This window comes from Thermobia domestica, chromosome 8 (assembly GCF_964235325.1).
Source record: "Thermobia domestica chromosome 8, izTheDome1.hap1.1, whole genome shotgun sequence".
NCBI lineage: Eukaryota > Metazoa > Arthropoda > Insecta > Zygentoma > Lepismatidae > Thermobia > Thermobia domestica.
The window spans coordinates 159,191,478-159,204,051 of record NC_137461.1 but is presented as its reverse complement, the minus strand read 5'-3'; the positions used below and the strand labels follow the sequence as shown (position 1 = coordinate 159,204,051).

General features: G+C 35.0%; 1 protein-coding gene across 2 annotated transcripts in view; it reads left to right on the top strand.

Annotated features, from left to right (window-relative positions):
• LOC145693312 (clavesin-1-like) overlaps window positions 1-12,574 on the top strand; it is a 208,184-nt gene that overhangs the window by 149,463 nt on the left and 46,147 nt on the right. For both annotated transcript variants that reach the window (XM_081769186.1, XM_081769183.1), the window contains exons 4-5: window positions 2,323-2,473; window positions 10,372-10,565. In XM_081769186.1, the coding sequence (XP_081625312.1) occupies window positions 2,323-2,473; window positions 10,372-10,565 (345 nt within the window). The remainder of the gene's footprint in view (window positions 1-2,322; window positions 2,474-10,371; window positions 10,566-12,574) is intronic.

Genomic DNA, 12,574 nt, shown 5'->3' with positions numbered 1-12,574 from the left:
CTTTTAGGGGGCCAGCCAAAGTTTAGGGGGGCCCGGCCCCCTAGCCCCCCGTGGATACGGGCCTGAGTAGTAGTAGTAGGAGTAGTAGTAGTAGGAGTAGTAGTAGTAGGAGTAGTAGTAGTAGAAGAAACCCCGCAGGGGTTTGTTGGATTCTGTTCTCGACATAAAATAGGCACAAATTGTAAAATTACTTGGGGTCGTATGTATTATATATAATATAATATGCTTCCCCAATTTTTTCGTACATTTTACAATTTGTTGATGCGTATAGTAAAACTGCAGCACACTTCTAGTCTTTGAACTGAATGTTTTGTAGTCTGGAGATGTTTTGACAATTCTGAGACAGCTTCTTTATCTTCTCGGAATTCTCTGATATATTCCTTTAATGTAGTTACAATCTTTTTTGGATGGCAAGAGCAAACAACCTGATATATGCAACTTAGGCAGTTTTTATCCATGAAATATTTTTTATAATGTCCTTAAGTTCTGGGAGCTTAAAACTAAGATTCTGTCTTTCAGCTATTTTCTTGTATTTTACGATATCCCTAATCCCAACGGAAATGAGACCCACGAGGCCGTCTTGTGTACGAATTCTTTCAGATCCATTTCCCCACTTCTTGAAAATGTAGTGGGAGTTTTGTTTCCATGTCTCCGTCATAGTGGAGCTGTAATTGTTAATATTATTACTTCGTAAAATATCAAATGGATTTTACGAAGTCTTATAAAAGTTAAGAGACATTGTATATAATATTTAATGCTAACACTATAGCAATCATACTCCAAAACTATTTGCAATCTTTGTGACCTATACAATGTCAATTGCACATTCACGTCTTGAATATTATTTTAATGTGTAACTCTATCTTACATTATAATCCTGGCCTTAATACGTTACATAGTATCATATCTTCAATTATTCTTTATAATCTTGATACTACATTATCAATGTTCGCAGAGCATATGTTACTAATTATCATGTTTATATCTTAACCCCTTTCTGCATGTTTTTTTCTTTTAGCGAAAAAAATAATCAGTATTGGAAATCCTCATATGGGAACTTAAAAAATGATTTAAAACTTGAATTTTAGATTTTTCACTTAATTCCGACGAGAAATAAGTAAGTGCCATTTATGACACACTTACAACTCTCAAAGAACATGCCAGATGACACCAAAATCTCTTATTCATACACGCCAATATCTCACACAGCAGACGAAACAATCATTTGGTGCCTTTGATAAATCACACAAAAGCTAAAGTGAAAAAAGAGTATATGCCATATATGGCACAGCATGCGATAAGGGGTTAATAAACTTATTATTCATAGTCCCACAAACTAACTACCTGGCAACTAGTACTTAACTCGGCATGTGCCAATATTTGTCACATATACTTCCAACAAATACACCCTACGTTTGATATCCTATTTACTTCATCCAAATTTTCCTGCAGTGCTACTAATCTAAAAACACTAATAAATATATTAATTTATGTGTTGGCTTTAGTCTATCAAATGAGAAAAAGGGAAACGTTTGTGTATATATAGACCTATGTAATATGTCAAGACCTGCATAGAAGAAAGTCTTAAGACTAGGTCTGAGGAAGAGCACTTGCGTGAAGTACTTGAAACATAGACCGCCCCCCCCCCAAAAAAAAAGAAATATACTCACATTAGTTTAAATTACATATCAGGGAGAATTTGAATCCTGAGCAAGCAAAATCAGACGAGCAGTACAGTGGAATAGGGCGCTATTTGCTTCCAGCTGTAGCTTAGGGCCCCGTACCGTAATGGTTTGCGTAAACGCAAGGCAGAAAATGCGCTTAAGTTTGCGATAATAGGCATAGGACTTACAATTATTGATTTCCATGTTTTGTATTGCGTTATGCTCCGTAAGTTTGCGAAGGCTGGTAGAGATAGATGCTCCTATAATAAGAATAATTTAGTAAGAGATTATAATATGATTGTCTTTTACCTTGATTTTTCGTAATATGTTTGTTATGGCTGATCTTTTTCAATACAAATCGTTGCGTAACTTCACTAATATGTTTCTAAATAGAGAAATTAGCATCACGCATCAATCAAACTCTCAATACGATGCTACAGACGACTCTGCATAGGACTCATTGGGCCTTATGCACAGTCATTTTGAAGTATGATTAGCGTTATATTAAAGGCCTCACTACTGTAGGAAATATATGTTAGTCGAACTCTTTAGTATGGCACTAATCACACATCAGAACGACTCTGCATAAGGCCCACTATGTCTTGTTATGTCGATTTTCTAAGTACTTAATTTAATTTCACATTTCCTTTTCTTTCAGTTGCGAAGATATTATGAATTTCGTGAAGCAAACACTTCCCTTTGGCGAGGGGTAAATCCACACGATCTGACATATCTTGGTGATGAGGACGTAATAGCCATACCTCCATATAGAGACCAAGACGGACATAGAATTATGATATTTAGAATCGGTAAAACTGTTTCTATTATACTTTATCCTTTTATTGTTAAAATTGCGTATTTTAAGAAAATAACCAAAAAGTTCAAGAAATTTACTTATACGAGATCTGTTAGAAAAGTATCCGACCTTATTTATTTTTTTCTCGAAAACCTGATGAAGTTGAAGCAAGCACGTTTGTGTGAGCCGACCTTGAACCTTCGTGCGCATACATGATGTTTTCCCCGCCTGTCGATAGCGTCAGTTGCTGGCAAGCAGTATTTCAGTGAGGTAGTGTGTAGTGCTTGAGTCGATTTTTCAGTGCAAGTGAAATGACGGAACGAATGGAGCAGCGCTACTGCATCAAATTTTGCCAAAAACTGGGCGACAGTCAGGTTTAAACCATTCGCAAGATTCAGACGGCTTTCGGGGACGATGCTATGGGCGTCACACAGATTAAAGAGTGTTACAATCGTTTTAAGGACGGCTGAACATCGGTGGAGAGCAAACCACGCTCCAGTCGCCCATCAACATGCCGAAATAACCAGGTCATTGCCAGCGTGAACGCTGTGGTGATGCGGAACCGTTGTGTGGCTATCCGAGAAATAATGGAAGAGGCGGACATAAGCACTTTTTCGGCACATTCTATTTTGACCCCAGATTTGGCCATGAAGAGAGTGGCGGCGAAATTCGTGCCGAAGCTGCTAACGGTGGAGCAAATGCAACTTCGTGTTGAAGTCGCACAGGACATGCTGGCCTCCGCAAACAGTGACCCTGCCTTCATGGATACCATCATCACTGGTGACGAGTTCTGTGTGTACGGGTACGACCCGGAAACCAAATCCCAGTCATCAAAGTGGAAACATTCCTCGTCACCAAGACCAAGGCCAAGTGGGCAGCTACGTCAAAGTGATGATGACTACTTTCTTTGACTCCCGGAGTGTGGTACACCATAAGTATGCACCACAGGGTCAAACAATCATCAGAGTACTAAAGGGATGTCCTTCATCGCCTACATGATGCTGTGCGGCGCAAGAGACCGGACTTGTAGTCAATAGGAAATTGACGCCTCAATCACTACAATCGCACTTGATTCAGACCTTTTTGGAGAAACACCAAACTCCTGTGCCTTGACAGGCTCCTCACTCTCCTGATATGCCCCCCTGCGACTTCTGGCTGTTCCCCAAACTCAAGAGGCCATTGAAAGGAACGCGATTTCAGACCAGAGAGGACGTTATGGCAGCAACGACAGCTGAGCTCAATTCCATTCCGAAAGAGGCATTTTCCGCATGCTTCCACAATGGCGGCACCGCTGGGAGGTGTGTAGAGTCCCAAGGGACCTACTTTGAGGATGATTAGGTGTCCAACGCTCCAGGTAAGCCATTTTGTTTTTCAGCCAAAGGTCGGATACTTTTGTAACAGACCTCGTACGTAAATCTAATTGAGTTTAATATATAGAAATTAATTCCCGTGATCGAAAGAAGTAATAGACCTGTGTTTCATGTGTGAGTATTATGTACAGTATCTAACTGTTTTATGTATTCTTTGCAAAGATTAAGTAATAATAATAATAATAATAATAATAATATACTTTAGTAGATCTATTTATAAATTCACGAGGTAAATTGAATCGCTCTCTACATTTTTTTTTCTGAAAGATTTTGTCAATATTTTTCTCAAACGTTTTAAATGTTTCTTGATGCACTCATGGTCGTCTTAATTCATAGGCCCAATGGTCACTTGCTCGAGGTCCCACGAGCAGATTTACAAGTATTAATTTCATGTGTAAAATGTAATCGCATGAGTCCCCCGTAAAACTCTGAAGACAGTATTGAAAACACTAAAGCTTTAGTCAACAGGACTATATGCTAGGAAACTCTTTCCCTTGTCATTTCTTTTCTTTTTTCTTTTTCTTTTTTTTTTTTGTGCTTTGATAATATTACGCAGGGAAGGAAACTCAATTCTTTGTTATTCTTTAGCCAGAAATTATTTCCCTTGTCATCCTTCTTACTGCATGTTTGCATTGCTTCCTCGTTTTCTCTCCAATTTTTGGATGTAGGCTAGATTTCTCAGACATTGAACAATATCTTTGGGCGAACCTGTTTGTATCTATGCAATATCTTTTCAATTCTATTGTCAAGTAGAACATATGCCTTTTTCCTTTTTATGTTTTCCAAACCGAGAAATTCCTATCATAATGCAAAGAACTGTGCTGAGCTTCCTGTTTTTAAAAACACAAATAAATTCGGATGCAAGGTAATTCTGCTCTTGAGCTTGTTGTTCCACCCTTCAACGGCATTATTTGTTCGATGCCGTTCATCTTCGCAGTTCCAGCTACCGATCGGCACATTCACATTTTGCATCTATTCGTTGACAAAGTAATCCATAAATGCTGTAACTTTATCATCTATTGCCACAATATTCTGTATTGCTAGTCAACCATCTTAAATGTCTTCCCGTGGAATTATAGCCAAACCACTGCACATGCGGATGTGTTGCCTTACATCTGCATTTTCTTTGCACGTAGTTCTTGCACGCGCCACGAGCATTGGTTGAAATAAAAACTACAACCCTTAATCGTACAATCCGGAAAGTTGGAAAAAGTATAGAAATACACGCCTCTTCAAAGTCAACCATGATCTTTTGTGTAACCCAGCCTGGTAAACATTGCTTTAATTTCTTAAAAAAGAAAGTAAGTTTCTCTTTATTTGTTCAGCAGGAAGGCAAAAGCTATCGGGATGATATTTGTTTCATTCTCCGTACCGCTAACATCTGCATTAACCGTATACAGTTGGGCGAACTGCTTGCTGCACGATTTGAAAGTTTCATCCCAAAACAAGTTTTTTTTTTTTTCATGCTTCAATATTTCCTGACCTTTCCTTCTCGAGAAAACAAGAATTTTCTGTTCGTGTCCTTCATCCAGTGAAAGAAAGCTTAAGCTGTCTTCAATCCTCAGGTTTTCCTAGGTTAAGACGATGTTTCGTCTCGAATCCGGGTTTCGAATATATCTTCGCTCTTGTCGCCTTACATAGTTCATGTTTCTCTTGAAGGTGTTGTACTCTTGAACTTCCGTCACAAAATCCAATCTGCGATTAAACAGAGTACTCGTTTCTTCGTGGTAGAATTTCGATAGGGGTTCGTCATTTTCTCTGGCCCTCTTTGCTGCCATCCGTTGAACTCGAACTTCTGGTTTAGCAACGTTTGGTTGACATTTGTGTTCCGTTGACTTAATTATTACTTTTCCCTTTGTTACTAACTGTCCCCTTCACTTATCTTTCTTCTCTCACACACACAGCCAAGTTGTCTCAGTACTCTGCATCTTCACACGATAGTGGAATACTTCATATTATCATACACCGCACAGGGTTTGTCTTTCGTTGTCTCAGTGATTGTTACTTCATGCATTGTAATATCCCAAACAAAATGGGGAAAAAAAAGTTTCACTAAAGGCAATCCATACGAATGCAGTTTTCATTATACTACAATATATACAATAAAATTGTACAAGTTAATAATATATCTATAAATTATTAATGTGAATATAAATCAAGATATGTTAATATAATTAAGTAAACTAACTATTATCAATAAAACTCACCTATGTACAATATGTTTACTTGCTGGAGTTACACTTCAGACACACTGTTGCGTGGATCCGTTGTGTTCTTTTGGCTTATAATTGTAGTTTATTCTCTCCTTTTATAAGCCCAAGCTATCACAATCAACTAATGAAAATAAACTACAGGGGCACGGCTGTGGAGAAGGATTGTTTGCTCTGTGATATCTGTCCCTCCGGGCAGGTGCGTGGGCTCGAACAGGTTCTTTCATCACGCAGGGTGCACTTCTCGGTATAGGTACATCGCGGGCGCATATTCCTCTCTTTTTTTGGCAGGGCGCAAGTTTCCCAGGCGTAAAATTGACAAAACTTACCCTTAAAAACTTACCATTGTGAATATGTTCAGAAAAAAACTGCTTATGACCTAATGTAGGGTTGTTAGTGAAATATTGATTTATGAAATTTGAACAAAATGGCTTGAGTAATTTCTGATAAAACCGTCTGAGAAAAGCTCATCCCAAGAGTACACAATATTCTGTTTTTCCAGAAGAAATATCATCAGAAGTATATGACAGGGTTTTTAACTTTTGTTTCTTAAATATGAACAAAACCGGCTGATCAGTTTTTGAGAAAATCACCCGAATAAAATTCACCACAAGAGTAAAAACTACTCCTTGACCTTTTCAGAAGAAACGGCTTACGCCACGTTATAGCGTTGTTAACAAATATGTATATTTGCACTGTACTGTATTTATGAAATATGAACAAAATCGTCAGAGAAGTTCTTGAGAAAAATAATTCGAAAAACATCTTACCCCCAATAATAAACTAACCCTCTTCGAATTTTTCAGGGTAAATGACTTACGTCTCATTACAGAAAAGTTAATGAAATATTTATTTATGAAATACGAACAAAATCGCCTTAATTGTTTGTGAAATACTCATCCATGAAAACACTCCAGGAATAAAATAACAGTTGCGAATTTTTAAAAAAGGAGACATGACTTACACCATATGTCTGCTTGTAATGCGCCGCTAAAATTGATCTGAACCTTAGCGCATTACATGGTATTTGGACAAGTAGGAATTTGAATTCTGTCTGCATCCGATGATGATAAAACTTGAAATCTAAAGGAAAGCTAAATTTTTCGAATCGAAAATAAAAAAAAAATAATGTTGGAAGTTACATATTGAAAGATAAATAATTTTAAAAGCTACGGGATTTGAAAAAGAAGGTCAAGCAACCCTCTGCAGATGGACTTCAAGAACTAAAAAAAAAGAAGACAGGTAAAATTAGAAAATTGATTGTTTCATTGGTGAGAAAGTAAATTAAATAATAATGGATTGCTAAGTTAATACATATTCGGGAGAGGCTTTCCTTCTCTCTCCCTATCATATTTACCACCATAGATAAATGACATAGTAAATAATGTAAATAGAAATCACTTTCTTCAAAATTCCAAAGTACGATGAAATATATTTTATAGTTTCAAATCTCCAATCTGATAGAAATATAATATACATACGAATACAAATAATGTAACTGAATGTATTATATGATAGAATATCTTACTGTCATAGTACGAGTGGTTGAGGTTATGTTTCAGTAATACATTTGAGATATCAGTACACATGAAGTTCAACTACTTTATATGTTTTAACGTACAAAGGTGTAATCTTCTGAAAGCAATGCAGGTGGCAGTGTTGTGTATTTACACGTGTCCTAATCGGAATCCAGCGGGAATAATTGCGGTGGGAGCTGATGAATCTGAAAAACAAATATAATAAAGATATATATTTGATTAATATTATAGAAAGAAGATAAATGGATATAAAATAAATATATAAATAGGTAATAAGAGAAAAGAAATATGAATAAAAGATATATAAAAATATAAAATATATATTAATTATAAAAGGAAAAATTGAATACTTACCATTTAGTACCGTACTGGATCCGAAGGGCTCGACGTGTAATTCTTCGCTAGAGCCGAAAGAAAGAAATCTTAAAATATATATTTATAAGGAAAAGTAAATAAAAGAATAGTAAGCAAGAATAGAAAGAATAATTACTGAAACAACTAAGTTACTACAATATAACCTAACCTAACTAAAAGTTATTTGACGAAGTTTATATTTACTGTAAATATAAGAAGTTTAACTATATCATTGTATTGGAGTTGATATCAGCCTGCATAATAAGAATATTGAAATTTGAACAAATTGATAACAAGCCAAATATAATCCAAAATGTTCTTACCTAGTTGTATAATATATGTGCATGTAGTAAATATGTTTCAGTGAAATTTTAGTTACACGTTTTATTTTCTTCACTATATAGTAAATTGATATTTAGATATTCCAATAGATTTTACGTCAAGGTGTTATGTTTTCTTACCTTGCGTTGTGATCCAACAATCTCCAGAATGTTGCTCCTCATGTCACCTTGAACCGTTTCATATTCTGAAGTTTTCCCGCAAAACTAAAACAAGTGGGATGGCGACCGTTGCAATGGGCCAAACATTTGGCTCAGTTCGTGCCAGGAGATGCCTGATGTGTCCTGTTGCAGAACCGAGCTAATAATAATAGAATTGATGTTAGTGAAAGTGTGAATAATGACATTGTTATTGTTGTGCTGCCATATGAAAAGAATATCGAATACGTTGACCAGCGTGTGACAGCAACAAATAGTGGTTTAAAAGATTTGTATAACGGTTTAAATGTCAACACTGTGTAGTACTGTGGAAGGAGTGCATTACATGCTAATGAAATATTTGTTTATAAAATATGAACAAAATTACTTGAGCCTGTTTTTTAGACAATTGTCAAAATCTTACCCTTTTTGGCTATTTTCGAGAAAAAATAATTCATAACATATTAAAAGCCGATAACATTATATTGACTTATGAATTATAAACAACATTGTTAGAGCTGTTGCAGAGAAAATCGCAAATTTTGGTTTTGTGTCAGTAAACTGTTCCATACGTTAGGGATAGGAGAACAATTCGAAAAAAAAACTTTTAAAAACTCTAGAGAATCTTGGAAATCGTTAAGTTTAAAATTCGGTCTGGATACGCTGAACGGTATGGCCTCTATGTGAGCGTATGGAAGAAATAAACAGACGGATAGACGTCCAAAAATTATTGTTTCGCTGTAGGGACTATGAAATATATAAATTCATTGATATCTCGAACTCGATTATTTTCACGAATTCCATATTTTCTTCTTTCCTACTGACGCTTCAAAGTAAGAACAGAAAGAAATAAGTTAACATATAAGAATAGGATCGGACATACTAAAAGGTATGTAGAAACTCCACTGAAATTGATTTTCTGAATATTGCATAACCTTCCTGAAATTATGCATTAGTCATATCAGATTTCACAACTTCACTTCACAAGCACTATTTTTATTTTTTATTTTATTATTATTATTATTGTTTTTTTGGTAAAGTAACAAATTCCTCCCAATATTTTGAGGCTGGTGTTTGTCAGTAGCACCGATTAAATCTGAAACACAATTACACCTACTTCCGTAGCCTCCAGGAAAAATCAAAGGAAGGTTTTTTCTTTTCTTTTTCTTTTTTTTTAAATACGTATTCCCTGTTGCTTTTCATTGAATTGCCAATATCATTCTCTTATGCTAGCTCCGAGATGTCTACTTAGACATATAAAAAACATCCGAACTTCAGTCATAATTCGTGAGGTTTGAAACTTTTTTTTTAATCCTTTCAAACTTCGGCCTTTTCTAAATACAGAGGTATTTCGGGCCATTCCGCTTAATACAATTACTATAATTCCATCCGCCATATTTTATTTACGATGTCATTGAGGAATTACCAAGAAATTTGTATAAAGAATTTGCTGAAAAGAGCTGACCTGTCTCTCTATCTCCCTATCATTCGTACCGAACTGTTTACACATCGTAATCTCGTATTTTCTGAGAGGAATTAAAATGAATTTAAAATAAATGATCTTTTACATACGTATATCTAAATTATATTTTTGCATAGCACATAATGACACATTCTGGTCTGAGAAGCCAACGAGGGCTACTGCACCTTCAGCCCCTCTCTAGTTGCAGCCCCTCCCTTTTCTGGATTTTTGATGGAGTTAAATGACTCAGATAAAAACCCGAGTAATGTTGATCCTACTTAGGAAGTAGACCCCGTTTCATATACTGTAGCTTCAGTGTTAGAATAGGATGTTAAACTCGAATTAACTAGTTATCTAATGAGATAATTTCGTAATATAATATAAATAAAAGAGAACACTAGTAGATTGTTTGAATCTCTTGTAAAATCCTGTATTTTTACTGTTTATTTATTACTAGTGTGACACAATGGTGTATTATTTCTTCAACGTTTTCATTTGTAGGTAATTGGAAAACCAGTGAGTACTCTGTAGATGAACTGTTTAAAGCAGCAATAGTTATCATGGAACTTGGACTTCTCGAGCCAACGACTCAAATTAAGGGTGGGATCGCAATCTTCGATATGGCAAACATTGGACTTTCCCATGCATGGAATTTAACTCCTACAGTAGCGAAAAGAATGGTTGACTTAATTACGGTAAGAATAATCGCAAACTCATTAATGTTTAGCATCTATGCCTTTCTTTTTATGATCTGGACTACTTTAATAAAGATAATTGAATAAATATGGTTTAGTATTTTTTATGTCTGGTCAATTTTTATTGATTTCGTACAATGTTTAATTAAATTGAAGGAGAAATCAATTTTTTTTTAAATCACATGTTACATGGTAAAAATAACATCTTTTAACTAATCGAGAACTCTTCTAGCCTTTTCAGTTAGCATATATTTGGAATACTTGAATCGATTTTAGTGCAGTTTTAAGTAGTAAAAATGAGTGTTTAATTTTTGGATCGAAAGATCCAATATATTTCAGGCAAAAATTCTCTTGTAGGCCTTATATCTGGAGAACTACATATAGTGTAGCCAAACCCAAACTATCATTTAAGTCAGTATGATGTGCTTATTCCGTAGAAAATACGAAAACTCGATTTAGGGTTGTTCAAAAACTTTGTGGCCCCAGAGCCAAAAACTAATTATTGGCCAACAAAAATTTTCTTATAGGCCTTATATCTGGGGAACTATATATAGTGTAACCAAACCTAAGCTCAGTATGATCTGTTTATTCCGTAGAATATATCAAACTCGGTTTAGGGGCCGTTGAAAAAATTTGCGGCCCTGATCCAAAAATGCATCAAAAGATCCAATATATTTCAATCAATATGTTTCTTGTACACCTTATATCTGGAGAAATAGTATAGCCAAACTCCAACTATCACTTAACTCAGTATGTGCTTATTCCGTAAAAAAAATATGAGAACTCGATTTAGGACACATTCAAAAATTTTGCGTCCCCTGATCCAAAAGCTAATTATTGGCCAAGATCGCAATCTTTTGATGATTTTTTTGATCACTCCTAAAAGTCTTGTTACTAGTAATGTATTTCACTGAATATCAATAATTGAATTCATTCGAAAGAGTAACAACAATAGAAACCAGATTAGGGTATTACGCACTTCGTCGGTAAGTTCTATAGAGACGAAACTTTCATTGTAGTATCTCAGTGGTAAGGGCTTGTCTTCAGTCATAGTTCGATGTCCACTTTTGGTTTTGGACAGACACCATATAATGACATGTACCGGAGGTCAGGTTGTACCAAAATATGGTTTGCGTTCTCCTTTTCTTAGTTATAAGGCAAAATTAAATTTACAGTATTTAAATCAGATGTTGACAAGTCATGTTCTGAGATTTAAAAAAGTAGATATTTTACTTCGCTTCCCTCACTCAAAGCTTTATTCCTGCATACCTGATTATTTGCTTTGATTTTATCGGAATGTATTCTTGCTTTCTTCTACTTCCATAAATTCATCAGTTATTTTACTTTATTCATCAGTCATAAATAAAGTAAAATAACTGATGAATTTTGAATTTTGCTATAAATTCATCAGTCATAAATACTTTATTTAATAATTTATTTGCATTCATCATGGTTGTTTTAGTCTCTAGTGTAAAAGTTCTATTATTTATTTTACTTTATTAAAAAAAACATGTCGAAATCCAGTTAGTTAACTAGAATACAAACAATACGCTTTTCTTAATTTGATGTAGGTATTTTTGTAACACTAAAAGTTACATTAAAAAAAAAAAAAAACGATTGCTCATTGGTATCATTAACATCGTCGTCATCTCATACATATTGACCATCTATGACAAGTCACTTGCATAGTAGGAGTATTCATCCCTGAGCTACAGTCTTGTGCTCCTCATTCCTCAGTTTCCTTTCATCATATTTGTCACTACGCTTCTCAGAATATTGTAATATTCCCTCATATTGGCAGTGAACACATATTACAATACAGCTTCTTCTCAAGCCTCATTCCAATAATTTCCCTTCTTTTAAATGTTACTTTCAGATTATTTTTCGATTACTAATCTCAACATTTCTTCGTTACTTTTCCGTTTTATTTCATTACTTGTCTTTGTTCTTTCCCACATCTACGTTTCAAAAGTATCTAATTGTTTTTGGTCGTTATTTTGGAATAATTA